Below are 17985 nucleotides of genomic sequence, written 5' to 3'. Positions count from 1 at the left end.
CACGGACACCCGTTACACCGTAGAGAAGATGTCGATATTTGGAAACGTATTTGCAACACAACCTGGCTCGGAAATTAGGCTAAGGCATGTGGTTCAAATTAGACCAGAGTAGTCTTTGGAAAGTTGTACTAGGTCAAACATGACTCGCTGGGTATATTTTGTGAATTAAGAGAATCATTTTTTTTTCATCATAACTTGTGTGTGTGTGTGTGTGTGTGTGTGTGTGTTCACTCACAAACATTCATCAAGGACTATGTGTGTGTGTGTTTCATTTTTCTGCTCTTCTTTGCTCAGGGAGGATTTGTGACCCATTGACCCCCAACACCAGTGTCCCATCAGGGTGAGGGTGTGTGGCGGCAGCTCTCATTAGCCAGAAATGCCTGACTCAGCACTCTTAACATAGCATCACAGGATCTTTGACAGTTGGGAATGTCCAAGACCTGGGTTCCAGCTGTGCCTCTCATAGAGGAAGTTTCCAGTATAGGCCAAGCACTGGAAAAGAACTGCTGCCCACAGGGCTGCTTGAATGCTGTACGGTGATTTATAAACAGTGCTCTTTAAAAAAAATAATAAAGTCAGCTAGTGGCCTTGAACTTTCTTCCACAGTTCAAGTCCGGTGCCCAGCAAGCTCCGCAGAGGCCCCTCCCCACAGAGTTCTATGGAGAAATCAGCCCGACCAGCCCCCACACCTTCCTCTTCTCGGAATGAGCTCCCTTCTCTCCCAGCATCGGGAGTGTGGTAGCTGTGGCCATCTGTGGGGGAGATGGGCACAGTCCCCGACACCGTCCTCTGGTCCTGTGCTGTGGCTCGGGCGAGGAACTGTGATGACCAAAGGCCTCCTCCGGCCTCAGCCTCCCCTCACCTGGGAGCTTCGTAGAAGCCCAGATTCTCAGCATGCAGCCTGCACCCTCTGAATCCGAACTGGCATTTTCATAGGATCCCACGAATCTGCACATTAAAGTTTGATGAGCACTGGCCTAAAGCTGTGGATTCGAAAACTTACAATCCTCTTCACACACACACACATACACACACACACACACACACGCGTGCATGCACACGGAGACATCCATGGACAGTACATACATTTTGTGTGTTTTACTAATATATTACGTACATCTTTAAATATGTGCCAAACACAAACATTTAAAAGGATGAAGTAGACGCTACCTGTGAACGCTGCTATCACTACTGTTGCTGTACCCTCGTGGGTCACCGTGGTTCAGCACCGGAGACGCCCGGCCTGAAGAGGCAACAGGAGAGCGGAAGGGGGTCCGAGAAGCCTGTGGATGATGCTCAGCGTGCAGAAGGCCTCGTGGGCAACAGCACACACTTAGAAAGTAAATTGTTTAGCTAAACAGAATAGATGATACCCCAGGTGCTTAGCAATTTGGTCAGTTTGAGAAATGTAAAACCCATTTTTCTCTTCAAGGTAGATATTGTAGGATGTTCTTCGTGCTATGAATCTAAATAGGAAGTCTAAATCTTTATTTCTAGCTCAGTCCTTCAAATCAGCGGCATATATGGTCCCCTCCGCCACAACCCCCACCCCCAACGTGCCTGGTGTGCACTGGCTTCCCCTCTACCCTGAGCAGCGCACCCCATTTTTTCAAGTGAGCTCCGCCGCTTACTAGACCTGGACACCACTGAGTTCGCTGGGGCGGCCTCTCTGCCCACCTGCTCTCTCCCTCCAGCGGTAAGTCCCTACCGTGTGGCAGGCCCCGTGCTGGCGTTCGGGTTGAAAGGTGACCGGAACACCCACCTACAGAGCTTCCTTTAAGGAGAAAGACGTTTCGAAACAGATCATTGCAGCAACACCTTGAGCGTGGTCATGACGTGTGGACAGCTTGCAAAAGGCAGAAGGAAGGAGAAGGGGGAACTCTCTTCCTGGGAGCCGGAGGAGGTGACCTCTGAACTGGGCCTTCAGGGATAAAGAGGAGTTTGTCGGGCACGGGGCACCCAGAGGGAACTGTCTGAGCAAAAGCGACGGGCAGGAGGCCGGCTCCCTCCGGCTCCTCTCGGGTGAAATGCAGACACTCTAACCCAGCGGATTAACGAAGCCCTGTGTTGACACAAATGACAGCCCTGCACACCTACGGGACACGCGGTTCTTGGACTTGTATGGTCGCGATGTCTCTGGAAGTAGCTGCCCTCCTCCGGCTTGGCCACGGCGGAGTGCGGGAAGCTTCTCAGGGGAGCGGGTAAGTGCTCGTTACAGTACAGTCCGGGCTGTCTGGGAATGGGCTGTGCTAGGGAAATTGAATTTTCAGATGAACTGCCTAAAAATGGAAAATCTGATTGAAAAACCTTCCTAATTCTGTTTTCCTTTGAAGAGATAGCCGCTGTTAACATTTTGGAGGCATCTCCTTCTCATCCTACCTACAGCGAAAATCAGCGATGACGCCGTATACTCCGCTTGATCGGATGCCTTTTCCTAACATGTTTAGCTTTGCCGTGATTTTGAAAGACTACATAATGTTTCAGCTTGTACGTATTTTACCAATTTAAAATCTTTTCTATATTATGGGTGATCCAGGTTGGTGTGAATGTCTTACTATTACAACTAACTACATTTATACATAATGCGGACGCACGTTCCTTATTCGTTCTTAGACCTAAACTTACTGGGTCAAAGAGTATAAATCATTTTGAACTCTGGGTACACCTTGTCCAATTGCCGCCAGGAAAAGCTACTCCAAATTGCTCCATCAGAAGCCATGCACGAAGCCATTTGTCTCCATACGGAATGCTGACGTGGTTTCTCAAGCCTTTGATCAGTGACGAGCTGTGTTTCTTGGACCCATGGCCCCTTCTTGGTCTCATTTGTCAGTGTCCCTGCTCGGCCTGGCCCTGGAGCGGCTCAGGCTCAGTCTGGGACTGCTGCTCCCACACTCTCTGTCTAAGAGGATTTCAGCTGCCTACACACCTCCAGTTCCATGTGTAGACTGAGACATGACGGGCGGTCCCCTGGCCATCAAACATCAGACACACCACACCCCAGGTCTCCTCTGCTTAGGTGTCCCCGGCACCCCCACCAACCTCGTCCCCCAGCTGCATCTCCTGCACTGACATCAAGTACGGAGTGAGCTCCAAACCGATAGGACAGCAAAATGTTTGGACAAACAGGCTGTCTGATAACGTATGAATGATTTTCACACCACGGAGGAAGAGGCAGCGTCCTCTGAATCAGTAAACTGCCGCCCACGCAGCCACCTCGTTTCCATGCAAGGTGTCAGGGGTCAGCTTGAGGCCTCTTCTGCCCGTCCGCACCCGCCCCAGCCCACCTGTTAGAGACGCCCTTTGACTCCCTCTGGAATGCGGAACCCACAGCGCCCCACTTCTCTGTCGGCTGGCACCACCCTGATCGTGCCGCAGCAGTTTAGGGGGGACCCCTGAGAGCGCCCCTTAGCCAGGCTTTCAGCATCTGCGCTTGCTTCTTTCCAACCCGTTCTCTATGCTGTGTCCGAAACGGTGACTTCAAAAAGCAAGTCTGATCCCGTCTCTCCCGTGACTGAAACCCTGGGATGATTCTTTCACCAGGATGACAGTGATGGTCCTCAGGAGTTCACTGAGCCTGCAGGGCATGGCTCTTCCCTAAGCTCCTGCCTGACTCCCCCCGCCCCCCCCATACTCAGTACTCTTGCTAGCTCTGTGCCTTTGCAACGCCAGGGGTCCCTCTGCCCAGCCTCCTATCCAGCCTCATATTCTGTATTGCTCCCCCTCAGCACCACCTCCTTGGGTAAGCCGTCCTGGAACCCCAGACCAGGGCACGGCATACTCTTCACGTTCTGTTCTCTTGTCCACCCTCGGCTTTCTCCCTAGTTCTCCCCGCAAGCGTCTTTAAGTAACTTGTCTAGTGATTTGCTTATGCACACCCGTCCCTGCTCCATGGTGCACTACAGGAAAGCCAGGCCCGCATCAGCCCTGTTCGCTGCGGGAGGTCCGCAGCCCACACAGGGCTGGGCACACGGCGGCGCTCAGTGCGCTCAGTGCACAGTGAATGAACGCTTGTTCAAATAGCCTCAAGGTGTTCCACCTTCTCCGTTGTCTTGCACCCTGTATTTAGAAACACGGCCATTCGGGAGACGAGGGTTCTTACTGGTTTACAAGAACCAGTTCTATAATCACGTTTACTCCTCTGCTCTCGACTGGTAAAGGTGATTTCCGTTTGGTGGGTCCCATTCCGTGTGTTTTGTTGTCAACACATAATAGTAGCTAACCCGTGTAATACTACGTGTGAGCAGACGGCGTTTTAGGGTGCGCCATCTATTTTAACCTCACCTGACCCCACCATGCAGGGAATTGTTATCACTGCTCTTCAGCAGGCGAGGAAACTGAGCCTCAGAGAGGTTAAGTAAGTTGCCCAAAGTGACACAGCTGGTCTTACTAGGAGCAGGTCATCCTCAGCCTGACTCTCGAAGGGCAGGGGTGGGGGCAGAGGGCAGAGGAGAACCTCTGGGGCGGCGGAGCCCTTGGGGAAGGCCAGCGCGACCGGCCGCGCCCTGGGGGAGCAGGCAGAGGGAGGTGTCCCGAATTCGTCATCGGCAGAGGTGGCCGGGGAGACACATGAAGGGAGTGCCGTCTGAGTGATACTCTGGGAGTGAGCCTCTCTGCCCCGTACGGAGTAGAATGTCACCATGGCCATCTAAAGTTGCATGTGACCGATACCGATAAAATCCCAGCTTCTATTTCGGAGAAGTGGAGGGCCAGGAAGACAGGGAATTACGGGGGGACCTGAGCTGTCACTTCGTCCTTTGTTTCCTGTCAGAGAAGCTGCGCTGTGATTTCCCGAGTGGGGGGTGCTGGGATGTGTCCCCAGGGCAAGGCCGTGGGCCAGGGCGATGGCCGCTGCTCACTCTGGCCCGGTGATGGTCCGGAGGAGAACGTCAGCTGTGCGCCTCGTGGTGAAGGGTCCCCTCTGCTGACAGAAGAAACAGTATCTGCTAGGCTGATGGCTGAAATGTCAAGGGAGTGTCCCTGGGGAAATGGATCACGAAGGACTCAGTAGGTTGGCTGCTTTCTGTGCGGGTCTCGGGGTGACGCATGCAGGAGCCTCCTTCCCAGCAGCCTTTAACCCCAGGGCCGCGGGGCCTGCGGGATCAGGAATTCGGGGAGGGCCCGGGACCTCGGACAGGGAACGACAGGACCGGTTTTCCTCAGTCACCTCTTCACAGCGAGTGTGGTGGTGCTTCGCCCCGCATTGCGTTCCGGGGTCTCAGCATCTCGCTCGCCGCCCTCCACAGCGCCAGCTCTTCCAAGGGATGCTGGGAAAGAAGCGGTTTTGGTTTTTAAAGAGTTTAATGAGTGCGTTGTAACATGACTGGTGTCTTCTGTCATCATAGTTGTTTCGTTTTTATCTATTCAAACACATTCTAAGGAGCCAATCAAACGCATTACCAGTCTGCCAAGAAAGACTGTAAGGCAAAAATGGTTGTGCCCTAAGCTAAAATGCTAAAATGAGACCAGCTAACGGGCTTTCTGACACGGGGGGGGGGGGGGCCCTGGGAGCAGAGAGGCTGCCCCGCACCCCACAGTGGCTCTCTTTGTTTTCAGGTTCCCAGCACTGACAAAATCTGGGTTGCTGGTCTTCTAAGAATGTGGTCTGTATATTAAACTTGGTCTTTCAGTGTTTTGGCCTTCTGAGTGAAGGCATAAATTTGCTCTTCCCTAGGGATACCAGATTCAGCACATGAAAACACAGGACTCCTTTGTACTATAGAGTACCTCCAGATGAATTTCAGACAAACAATGGATAGTTTTTAGGATGCGTTTATGTCACTTGCTGCACGGGACATGCTGGTAGTAAATAATTCGTTGTCCATCTGAAGTTTAGTTTCAGTTGGGCATCTTATATTTTACCTGGCAACCCTAAAAACACCAAGATTGGGCCAATGATCCTTGAGCTAATTAACCACAGATGGTTAGAACGTGTCTTCGTACACTGTTTACCGATGGATATAGGTTCTCCCAAAGGTCTCAGACTTTGATGGATGATGAAGGGAAGTATTTTGAAGTTTGAAATGTTCTTAGTATCACTCAGCGATCACAGGCATCTATGTTTTCAACTTTGGGATAAGCAGACAACTCAGAAATACTGCCAGTCCTTAAAGTACATTGACCACAATCCAAGAATGCGGGTATTAGCTGCGTTCCCCTGAGACCCTGTGATCTCCAGTTTCTGTATCAGAGAAATGTGGTCAGAGTTTAGACTGACAGTGAAACTGAATTTCAAAACCCTTTGACACGCGTCCCATTGTTAAATAAATAACTTGGTTCCAAATCAAGCAAAAGTCATAATTTCCTTTTTCTGGGATGAGATTCCAATGGTGGTAATAACGCGCATGGAAATCACCAAGGAGAAGCATTCCACCCTCGGATCCAGGTGAAGCTCACCGAAGCCCATTAATCATCCATCAGTACAGACCAGCAGTTCCAAATTCACTTCACACAGAAGGAAAAGCAGTCAGCTCGAAGCCGGATAGCAAGCCAGCCTGAAGTCGGTATGTATATTCCTCATGTCATTCTCTTTCTATATTCTGATGCCTTCACCATCGTAGAAAGTATTATACATACGAGACAGAATATGTGGGTGGTTAAAGGTGGTGCGCTCGCTGTCTTCGTGCGGGAGAGGTTATCTGGGGGGAAATCGATCGGAGATGTCGCAGAGTCTCTGACGATGCCTTGTAAAAACATCAGTGATCCACTCGAGCGCCTTCCCAGTGCAACGAGGGTGAGAGGGAACAACATCCCGTTTTCTCCCTTTTCTAACTCTCCACCTGAGACCCGCTTGAAGTGTCAAGAAGTAGCAGACACTAAGTAACATCCTCTCTACGGGGTCTGCCTGCGAAGACACGCCTTCCGTTCTGACTTATTCCAGGTGACATCAGACCAGCTCGGACGCTCTGCGTTTCCTTCCAGGTCTCGAAACAGGACGGTGCGAGCTACCTTCTCTGTGCTGCCTGGGAAAGCGTGCAGACAAGCCTCCCCGAGCCCGTTCAGGACACCCCCCGCCCCCCAGAGGACCAGGCAGTGCACGCTGAGGCTCACGCAGCCCGTCCGCCCGCGCTTTTCCCGACACAAGTCTCCCCAGTCCCCCCTCCGCCGTGCACATCCAAGCCACGCTGTGATTAGAGGGGAGAATATGCTATTACCTCGTTTCTCACATGTTGGAGCAGGGAGCCACCGAGGGTGGTAAACCAGAGGAAATTTCCATTTGCCCTTCAGCTGCTACACATTCCTGCTCTATAGGAAAGTTCGCTGCTATTAAGTAATAACGTTCAGCTGAAGTTGGTCACTCGTAACAACAGACAGATGTATAATGTTTTATTTGGGTTAGCCAACTCTCTCGCAAATAAAGGGCCTGAAATTAAACTGTCTTTACAAAAATATTCAGCAAATGATACCTCTGACTTAGCCCGGCGCTCAGATTCTCTGCCCCGGAGAACGAGTCTCCGAGGAGCCCTGTGTCTGTGGAGACTTGTCTCTGCCGAGCGGAGAGGGTTGACGTTCTACGGAATGAAAAAAGTTAAAAAAGAGTCCGCACTGAGGAGTGAAGGGTATAACTATGCAAACCACATTCAGAGATGGAAAGGGACTTTTCAGGACTTATGGAATTCAAAACAATAATAGTGGAATGGAAACACGGGAAAAGGGCTAAATATCTGACCACAGAGGCAAATTGGATCATTAGACGCTCCCATGCAATGCAGAATGTGGGGTTTGTTTTACAGCGGCGCTGGCCGCTCTTCCAGTGAGGCACAGGGCAAACGAAAGACTCGCCAGCGCACCAGCCACCCCGGGCGCCCCCGCCGCCCCCCCCACCCCCGTGCACCCGCCGCCCCCTGCCCACCAGCCTCCCCAGGCGCCCCCACCGCCCCCCCCGCCCTCGCCACGGGAGCCTTTGGGAAGCTGGGTTCCTGGTAAGACAGGTTCTTGGGCAGCACTGGGAGATTGTGATCCAGTAGCGCAAGTGCGGGGCCTGAGAACTGGCATTTCTAACGGATCCAAGTGATGCTGACGCCGCCCTGCCTCCAGTGTCCAGGGAGACGGACAGCTCATCTCAGCAGAGTTCACGACAACAAGAGGGGTGTCTGCCTAAACAGTGGATCAACCTTGCCCGGCGACTTTGAACAAATCACTCTCTTTTTGATCAACCTTTTCCCCAGATATAAAGTGCAGTTTACACATGATTGGTACTCTTCATAGTCCCCCACAAGTCAGGTAAATGCCTGATGTAGTCAAGCGGCTGTCTGTGCTGCAGGACTTCTCAGAGCCTGTATTGTACAAACGTGGGGCATGAATCTCCAGTGGGTGCAGACGGTGGAGTGTTTAGAGGTTTGGTAGGTAAAGTTTCCCACAAGTCACTTTATTTGGGGAACACCTGTAATACCCCACACTTGGGGAGCCTGAGCAAGGACGCTAAGGTCCTTCCGGCTGCATTTCTGTCTGGGCTTTCTCCTCGGGCCTCCCCTGTTTTCTCCGATGGTTCCCACTATCCCAGAGGAAACTGCAGAGCAATTTTCAGCCGATTGCTTTCCTTTTCGCAGAAATTCTCATTTTTCCCCCATGCCTGTATGCCTGAACTTCTATCCCCCAGGATATGTCTCCTGGCTACTTGGAAACGCCACCTGGCAGCTACCCAATCTGTCTCTCCAACGCCATGAACCTGCTGTTCCTTCTCCTTTGTTTCAAGGTAGTGTGTCTGAACTCCTAAACCACCCAGGTTACGTGCTTGTGAATGTCCCACGTGGTCTCGATCATTCACTAAGCCGCGAGGAGTGTAGCTCACGGTCGCGCAGTGTGGTCTCCAGACTGGCGGCATCAGCGCCACCTGGGGACTCCTTAGAAATGCAGAAACTCACGGTGACGCCCAGCCACGTGCGTTTCAAGACCTCCAGGTAAATGCCTCCGAACTCAGATGAGGCGAGAAGCCCCGACTGCGGATTCACGCTGTGCTCCCTCAGCTCCCTCGCCTGGAACCCGGAGCCATAGCAGAGTGTCTTCCAGAACCGGTGTGAGCACTAAGGTGGCACACGGACCGGCACATTACAGGTCCACCTTCACGGCGCAGTGCCGACACGCACGAGCAGGGCCTCCCTTGGCTGCACTGCGTGCAGGGAGAAGGGGTGCCCTCCGGGAGCACGTCTCAGGACAGCGGTTGATGGGGCACTGCGATGGGGACAGGTGGGTCTGGCTCGCCAGCGTGTCCTCCACAGATGAACTTTATGAACGTGTGTGAATGATCTAGTCTCTGAGCTTTCATCTAGAAAGCCGAGAAAACACGTTCTTTACAGGGAAAGAAGGGTTAAACAGAACACTGCCTGCCGCCGCCTTGCAGAGCGTCTGGTACGCCCTTCTCAATGGGAGCCACGGCTGAGGGTGCCCCAGAAGCGCCCCGTGTCTGTCCTCGCAGACCCGGAGGCCACCGCGAACCTAACCGAAGGCTTCTGGTCACACACAGCACGGGAGGGGCGCGATCTACGGCCCGGACACCTGGCCCCGAGAAGTCGTCTCGGCAAGATAAACTTAAATACTGACTGAGAGTTTTTTAATGAGGAAAATTATTCAACTTTTCACTTCTTTTCTGTGTTCTCCTTCTTCCTGTTGGAATCTCGTTCATTTGAATTGTTTCCTAGTCTGTGTTTGGTCACAGAACAGCGTTGAGTTCACATGAAGGATGGGGAAGGCTTTCCCTGTGTCCTGTAAACACAGCACCTCCTCGTAAGGTACAGAAACGTGTAGAAAGGGTGTGTCTGTGGTCCGGCTTGCGCCAGGTTTTGTCTGGGTGACAGACAATTCCAGGAATTCAAGGGCTCACAGCAACAGGAATTTTTCCTCACCTGTGTCACAAGTCAGCTTCGGTTCATCTGCAGCTGGGCTCCAGGGTCCCCCCCTCCCCCCAGAAGGAGCAGCCCACCCGGAGCCGCGCCCAAGCCTGCCATATGCCTCTGCCCAGGCGTGGCGTGAGTCACCAAGGCCCACACTCCAGTCACATGACCACATGGGACATAAGAGGTGGAACACACGCCCCCACAGGGGCAAGCCCAGGAGGGGTGCTCTGGACAGACCCAGCAGAGCTGGTGGCCAGTCGCTGGCAGCCGCAAACAATGGACAATGATAACAAGGACCAGCTCTACCAGTTAGATCTCAGTTCATATCTTTAAAACATGCATCATTAGGACACAGGAAACCAGGTCATGAATTTGCCACAATCCCAGCTGGTGTTTCCCCTCCGTCAGTGTGATTCCCACGGAGAACGCTGCCCGATTCCACAGCCTCCCAGAGGCTGTCATGCCTCCAGCCATCCCCAGGCCTCCCGGGCCCCAGGGAAGAAATGGGTTTGCAGGAGGAAAGAGGAATTTCCCCAGCAGATAAGAACCAAGGGGCCGCCCTTTGACATCTGCAGAGAGTCAACTTCGGCCAACTCATTCTTTCTCAGTGAGCATGCTCGTCTCTGAGGCTCCAGGGCAAAGCCACCCGCGTCCTCAGCTGACATGGGTGAAATCAAGACGTGGACTCAGAAGTCAGACCAGCAAGTCCTGGACGGCTTGGGGAGCGAGGCCCGCGGCGGGAGGCCCCCGGCGGGGTCCGTGCAATGGCCACAGGATCCACAGGAAGGGTGGCTAAGCCTCACTGACTTCATTTTCAATTACTTTTCAGCCGTCTGAGTTCAATGAACCCCAAGCACATTCTTGTCGAGCGTTTGTTTTTTCTACTTAATATTTAAACCTGCGTATCTTTAAAGTGAAATGTAATCCTGGCAGTTTGGATTCATAGCCAAAAAAAAGATCACCAAAAAATTGTTTCGTCAGAAATATTTGACATCCAAGAAAGCTTTCGGAGCAACTTTTCTGACAAACAGGAAGCTGTTTTGCTAGAGCTGAAAGTCAAATCTCCTCAAATTCTAGTTTTAGCCCGGAAACCCGAAGTCACGCTCCAGTCTGGATTTCATCCCTCCATAACCCGAATCCCGTCGAAGGGGGTGACTTCACCTGAGGCCTGAGACAGTCTAGGATCGGGAACCACCGACTCCTCAAGTTCCTATTAGTTAGTTTTCTATGAGAGCAAAGACTTCATCCGCTCGCCGTGGAACACAGGATGAAGCTTTCCCAGGACGGGCAAACTGAACACTTCCAAAATGTGACTCGGCCGAGCTCTAGGTTTTTAGAAGGTATCAACGTTGTACTAACTAGAAAAAAAAAAAAAAAATTGAATGCTCTTAAAAAGTTAATACTTGGCATTGGTCCACTGGGTAGTTGGCATTCACCTGTAAAGATGGTATAGATTGGACAGTCTGAAAACAAATAAACAGATGTTTGCAATGCCTGTGTGCAACAGTGTTGCTTGAGAAGGCTAAGGGGAGGCGGGGGTGGGGCTGAGCCGCTGGTACCCTCTAACCTCTATGTCAACGCGTGGCGGTTCCCGACTGTGTTCTTAGAGCTGCAGCATCACCTGGGAACTGGTCAGGCATGCAGATTCCCGGGCTCCACCCCAGACTGACCGAATCAGAGCTCTGACCTCCCGGGTAGTTCTGACGCCACTAAGCCTGAGCACCTGTGTGAGGCGGTGGCGAGCATGGCTCAGGAGCCTCCTGGGGACTCTGCTGTCACGTGCCAGCTGCTGAGATTTTGGGTGAGTCACTTAGCCTGTCTGTGCCTCAGTTCCCTCCTCCTGGGGGACAAGGGCACTTGCCTCCCAAGGTTGGCTGGCGTATGGCCTTTGGCGCCATCTATTTATGAGGATGGCGATTGGTATTGGTCTGGAGCTTTATTGTGATTACTCGTTTGAGTCGTTATTCTGTTATTTTATTATTGCCGTTGTGATTATTCGTCGGCATCTTTCCGGCTTTGGACCACTTCTGGCTGTGCTCCGCCGACGTTCACGCTCGTATCTGCATCTGGCTTTCTTCTGACCGGCCGTCTGCAGGTGGGCGTCTCCCGGACAGGGCCGTGTGTCCCGCTTGCTCTGGTTGGTTTCCTGGGCCATCCATTCTGACGACGCCTCTTCTCTCCGGAAAGCTGATCGCTTTCCCCCCAGGAATGGTGACGGGAACCTGCTTTTCATTTCCCCATTGCTTTGTCCTCAGCACCGGGAGTGTGGTTCTTCCCAGATCTATGACCTTTTGTCCGTGCCTACTGTTAGTTCCGTTTCCGACGTGTGCTTCCCCCTCCTTTACCTCCAGAGAACCAGCGCTGCACCGCGTGGGCGTCACCTGGCTTCATGCGTGTCCATTTTGTTGGCTTGAAGTAAGAGGATGTGATATTGACCTCTCCATTCAATAGTTTCACAGACTAGTAAAGAGATGGCAATTTTTCTCTGGCCAGTTTGGCTCAGCGGTTAGAGCATCGGCCCGTGGACTGAAGGGTCATGGGTTCGACTCCAGTTGAGGGCACATACCTGGGTTGCAGGTTCCCCAGCCCCGGACAGGGTCATGCTGGAGGTAACCAATCGGAGTGTGTGTGTGTGTGTGTGTGTGTGTGTGTGTGTGTCTCCTTCCCTCTCTTTCACTCTATCTAAAAATCAATAGAAAAATATCCCCCAGTGAGGATTAACAAAAAACAAATAAATCAGATCTCACAATTCTAAGAATTACAATCCCAACCCACATGTTGGAACAATATAATGCAAACTGGAGAAATAATTACAATTTCCAGAGTCTAAAGAAAACAACTCTTGGTTTGTATGGAATTTTGCTGATTTGTGGGATCAGGAGAGGGGACATGAGCAGAGAGTATCTCTTATCGACTTCCATCCTTAGCTGTTGGTAGACTGTTAGTTCTCCTTAACCTTTTAGGAGCGAAGCCAGGTAGGTTGCAGAATCACCAAGGGAAAATAGGCAGGAACATAAAAGTAAATGGAATAAGAGTGTCCATCAACAAGACGTAAATTTCATCAAAGAAATCTGCCGGGGAATAAAATACCATGAATTCAGAGCGCATGATGCAGTGTTAGCCCTGAGCAGGCTTACGAGTCAGGTTGAAGCTGGATCCCGACCCACCGCTGATGAAGAAAGAGGCCATTGGCCAAACAGACCAACACCCTGGGAGAGCGGAGTGGAGAAGAGGCTAAACCGGGTAATGAATGGAACTACTTAAATGATAAAAGAGTCATTATTGCAATTATTTACAATCACTGGTGGATTAGAAAAGAAGTGTGAAGTGTATGTATGCTTCTTTGTGTGTGACAGATAAAAATACGTGTCGGCGTGTGTGTGTGCGTGTGTGTGTGTGCATGTGTGTGTGTGCGTGTGTGTGTGCGTGTGTGTGTGTGCGCGTGTGTGTGTGTGTGTGTAGTCTAGGAAGAAGTGTTTCAGAAAAGCAGGATGTAAAATAACCTGTTGACTGCAGCAGATTACATTAAGCTCTAGGGGATCAGGTTTAAGAACTCCGGCCTCGTTCTTTCTGCCATGATCCACCTGCGTGAGGAAGACGAGTTGCTCCGACCGCCCAGGTCTCAGCCACCTCGTTTGAAAACTGTGTGGCAGATGCCCTGGTTTTGACAATCCTTTCAACTCTAATGTTCTATGACTCAACAATAATAATGCGTTTCCACAGGCGGTAAAAATATTCTAGACTCTTCCCTTGCAGTCCTCACTGTTTACTTCCTGCGCGCTTCCCCTTCCTGCCTCCTGTGTGCTGGCCAGTTGACGGTGGGCCTCAGTGGGCGAGATCACCCTCTTTCCAGGGGGCTTGACGGTTGAGCTCCCTCCAGAGGGTGAGGACTCCCTGGGGAAGCTGTGACTGGGGCTTCAATTTAATCCTTAAAATACCCCTTGAGCCCTCCCCCTGGCACCACGCCAGATACCAGGGATTGGAAATGCATGCTGGGCCCAGCCCTTGGGGGAGTTGTTAAGGGTCAGTTTCACCGGGTCAGCTTCTTTGTAAACACCTGTGAATCCCTGTCCCTCTTCCTTCCAGGCAGTAGCAGGAGCCCATGGTAGCCAGGTGGGCGAAGGGGAGCCAGGACGGTGCGCCCGCCTTGAAGAAGACGGCTTCTGACCTGCTGAGTAAGTGACCACGTAGGAAACGGGTCCGAAGGCCCAGGGTGCTGAGGGGGGGACGAAGTTTACCCTTTGGGTGCTGTCCACCGGCCACTCTTTTGCGGAGAGAGACGCTAAACCCAAGACCTGCCCAGAGGCCCTGCGCCTCTTCCCCCAAGCACAGTTACCAGACCCTGATGGGAGGCGCTGCCGGTGTCGTGGACCGGAACACCAGATGTGCAGAAGCACAGAAGGACCCGGGTCCAGCTCATCCCGAGCTGGCCCGCTGCCCTTGGAGAGAGGTTAGAGCAGGAGCCACGTGCGCTGCCCTCAGGTACCCAGGGCCGAGGCCCCCCGGAGCTGGTGCCCGCAGGACACTGTGTACCACTCAGTTGAAAACCTAAGCCTCCGTGTTTATTCGGTGGATGGAATGGCATGCACTGTCCCTGGCAGGCTGGTTGTTTCTGAAGGGCACGCAGTCCCTTGCGTTTTGCAGGGCTGGCGTTCTGAGCTGGACTCTGCCCTGGGCACGGCAGCGTGGCGTCGTTCCCACCCCAGCATCATGGTCTCTTTCCTCCCGGTCACTGAGAGGTGCTGCCGGGGCTCTGATAAGACCCAAGCTCATCAGTTATACCCTGTACTTTGCTTTTAAATTGATCCCATAATAAGTGACTAGGCTTCAATGGGTAAAATGAATTTGGAGTAACTTATCGCCCTTCTTTGCAATGAAAGGAAAGTCATTGTCCTTTCCAAGAAAGAAAAAAAAAAGATCATTTCAGGAGACATTCAGGAAATGACCCACTGTTGCTAATGGAACCGGGAACTGAAGAGCCCAACGGGTCCTGGGCTTCGCAGGTGCCAGGCTGTGATGGGAGCGTTTCACTTTCCTCGAAGGGATTTGCCCAGAGGATTCTTTTCAAACCCCTGTTGAGGAAGTGTTGCCCTACCAGCGAAGATGACGGCACGATCGCGCCCACTGCGCCCATGCCTGTTTATGGGGGGCTGCTTTTTACTTTCTCAAATGCCAACAAGGTGGGGAAAGAACGTGCCAACCAGATAGTTTCCCCTAATCACTCCCATGATCTTTTCAAGGAATGTGGGGGGTGACTTAGCTCAGTCACCAGGCAGGTACCATAAGATGCTGGGTGATAAGATACAGGGACCCAGCTTGTCCCTGTCTGTGAACCAGCGTGGGACCCCATCCCTTCTTCCTGGTAGGTCTGCTCCGCTACACTGTCTGATGCCTGCACTTGTTTATTGTTTATTCTCTCTTTCAAACATTCCTATGCTGGCTCTACTCGATTCCAAAGACGTAAGACAGAATGTGTGTGCTGTACTGAAATGCCATACTTAATGTGGTATGCTGATAGCACTTATAAGATTAACCAGCATATCGATTAAGCCATTAATCAAGCTTAATTATTCACTATGTGTTTGTTTTCGGCTTTTGATGACTTAGCCTTTTCCAATGTAATCAAGACTAGGAGAGGTGGTGGATTAGCTATTCATTAGATTGGGTGGGGGGAGATAAATTGCTAGTATCGGAAATGTCATGCAAAAGGGTAAGTTTTAAAATTTTTTGTTAACACTACCCAAGTTTTAAAATTTTGTACTAGTCTTCATCGCTTATCAAGATCTATGGATGGTAAGTTTTAGTTATATCCATACTGACTCTATGCTCAGTCAACTTACTTTAAAACTTTCTATACTAGAAATCTATGATAGCTGAAGGCGAATAACAATTCACAGTACTCTGCGGAGTAGATGCGTGTGGATGTAATATCACAAAGGGAAGATTAGCGTCATTTTTTCACCATGAGGCTCCGTTTCTGCGCTTTGTAGCCATTATCTCATTTCACCATCACAAAACCCTGAGGAGCAGGCTTTATTCTCATTTTACAGAGTAGAGAGCTGAGGTCCAGAGAGGGTAAGTAGTTTGTCCTGGCTCACACAGCAAAGAAATTGGAGAGTCAGCATTGAATCCAGGTTTGCTTGTCTTCGGGGTCTCTGCTCCTCACTTCCTCAAGTTCAAGTTGATCCATCTTGCCTCAGAAGTCTCCTTTCTTGTATAACTCTATATGCATTCCTACTTACTTCACACGTTTATCCTCTTTCTATTTTCTGCACGTTCTACCACCTGTGACAGAATAACACGTCTCTCTATTTCACTTCCTAAGGAGGTCCCAAGAGGCTGACAATGGACCCAATTCACCTTGGCATGTCCAGCGCTCCCCTGGTGAAGCACACAGCGGGAGCTGGGCTCAAGACCCACAGACCTCGTGTCATGTCCAAGAGTGGACACAGCAACGTGAGGATCGACAAAGTGGACGGCATATACCTACTCTACCTTCAAGACCTGTGGACGACAGTGATTGACATGAAGTGGAGATACAAACTCACCCTGTTTGCCGCCACGTTCGTGATGACCTGGTTCCTTTTCGGAGTGATCTACTATGCCATCGCGTTCATCCACGGGGACTTGGATCCGAGTGAGCCTGTTTCCAACCACACCCCCTGCATCCTGAAGGTGGATTCCCTCACCGGGGCCTTTCTCTTCTCCCTGGAGTCCCAGACGACCATTGGCTACGGCGTCCGCTCCATCACGGAGGAATGCCCTCATGCCATTTTCTTGTTGGTTGCTCAGCTGGTCATCACGACCTTGATTGAGATCTTCATCACGGGCACTTTCCTGGCCAAAATCGCCAGACCCAAAAAGCGGGCGGAGACCATCAAGTTCAGCCACTGCGCTGTCATCACCAAGCAGAACGGGAAGCTGTGCCTGGTGATCCAGGTGGCCAACATGAGGAAGAGTCTCCTGATTCAGTGCCAGCTTTCTGGCAAGCTCCTCCAGACCCATGTCACCAAGGAGGGCGAGCGGATCCTCCTCAACCAAGCCAGCGTCAAGTTCCACGTGGACTCGTCTTCGGAGAGCCCCTTCCTCATCCTGCCCTTGACATTCTACCACGTGCTGGATGAGACCAGCCCCCTGAGGGATCTCACACCCCAAAACCTGAAAGAGAAAGACTTTGAACTTGTGGTGCTCCTCAACGCCACCGTGGAATCCACCAGCGCCGTCTGCCAGAGCCGCACGTCTTACATCCCGGAGGAGATCTACTGGGGCTTCGAGTTTGTGCCTGTGGTCTCTCTGTCCAAAAACGGGAAGTACGTGGCTGACTTCAGTCAGTTCGAGCAGATCCGCAAGAGCGCCGACTGCACGTTTTACTGCGCGGATTCCGAGAAGCAGAAACTGGAGGAGAAGTACAGGCAGGAGGAACAGCGGGAAAGAGAGCTGCGCAGCCTGTTGTTGCAACAGAGCAATGTCTGAGAAACCGCAGCCTCGGTTTCCCTCTGCAGTTCTTGCCACGGCCGAGCTCCCTTCGAACAACCACCGTGGACCCACCCTGAGCACCCTGCAGACGTGCAAGATCCACCTGCTCCTCTGGTCCTGGGGCTAGACAAGCATCTCCACCTTTGACGGGGTTCCTGGTTGCAATGCTTTGTCTGAAGCAAACTCAAAATTCTCATTTTCCAAAATGGGGCTACATTTTGAAGACCTTGGTGTAGGACAGTTGCAAACATGTCCTGCTGGGTGGCCAGAGACATTTAGCAATGCTGACAGTGAAAGGAAATACATTTCTATATAAGGATATCAGCTGTAATATAAGGTATTTATTCAATGCAAGTAGCAAAGACATTATGGCCGAGACTTGAAATGTGGTTCAGTGTTCACTTACATCATGGCTTTAAAACACTTTTTTTTTTTTCAGGCAGAGAAAATATGGTATTGACTGGAGGCTATCTGGTAATACAGAAATGGAGTGGGGAAATTCTGTACTCACAAAATAGAATAATTCCATTTTCACCTTTTTTCGGTGGATTTAATTGGGTAGAGGGAAATTGATCAATCAGAAATTGACCGTTGTGAACACATATGCAAATGGGGCTGTTGTTCACACTAAGTTTTTGTTGGAATGTACTAGGCCTTTCTATTCAAAATGTGGCTCCCA

The 17985-nt window shown here is 51.4% G+C and overlaps 1 protein-coding gene across 6 annotated transcripts in view; it reads left to right on the top strand.

Annotated features, from left to right (window-relative positions):
• The window catches only part of KCNJ15 (potassium inwardly rectifying channel subfamily J member 15), a 42152-nt gene extending 24410 nt beyond the window's left edge, over positions 1-17742 (top strand). For 2 of the 6 annotated variants that reach the window (XM_036242894.1, XM_036242893.1), the window contains exons 2-3: positions 13917-14005; positions 16156-17742. In XM_036242894.1, the coding sequence (XP_036098787.1) occupies positions 13933-14005; positions 16156-17303 (1221 nt within the window). In that variant the 5' untranslated portion in view covers positions 13917-13932 and the 3' untranslated portion in view covers positions 17304-17742. Of the gene's footprint in view, positions 1-1823; positions 2202-2333; positions 2488-6317; positions 6501-12572; positions 13074-13916; positions 14006-16155 lie in introns of those variants that run through there. The other 4 variants (XM_036242890.1, XM_036242889.1, XM_036242891.1 and 1 more) reach the window with 4 other exon arrangements.
• Positions 17743-17985: the final 243 nt, after the last annotated feature.

This window comes from Molossus molossus, unplaced genomic scaffold (genome assembly GCF_014108415.1).
Source record: "Molossus molossus isolate mMolMol1 unplaced genomic scaffold, mMolMol1.p scaffold_m16_p_5, whole genome shotgun sequence".
Lineage (NCBI taxonomy): Eukaryota > Metazoa > Chordata > Mammalia > Chiroptera > Molossidae > Molossus > Molossus molossus.
Note: the sequence above shows the minus strand (reverse complement) of the source record. Positions and strands in the feature narration are given on the sequence as shown.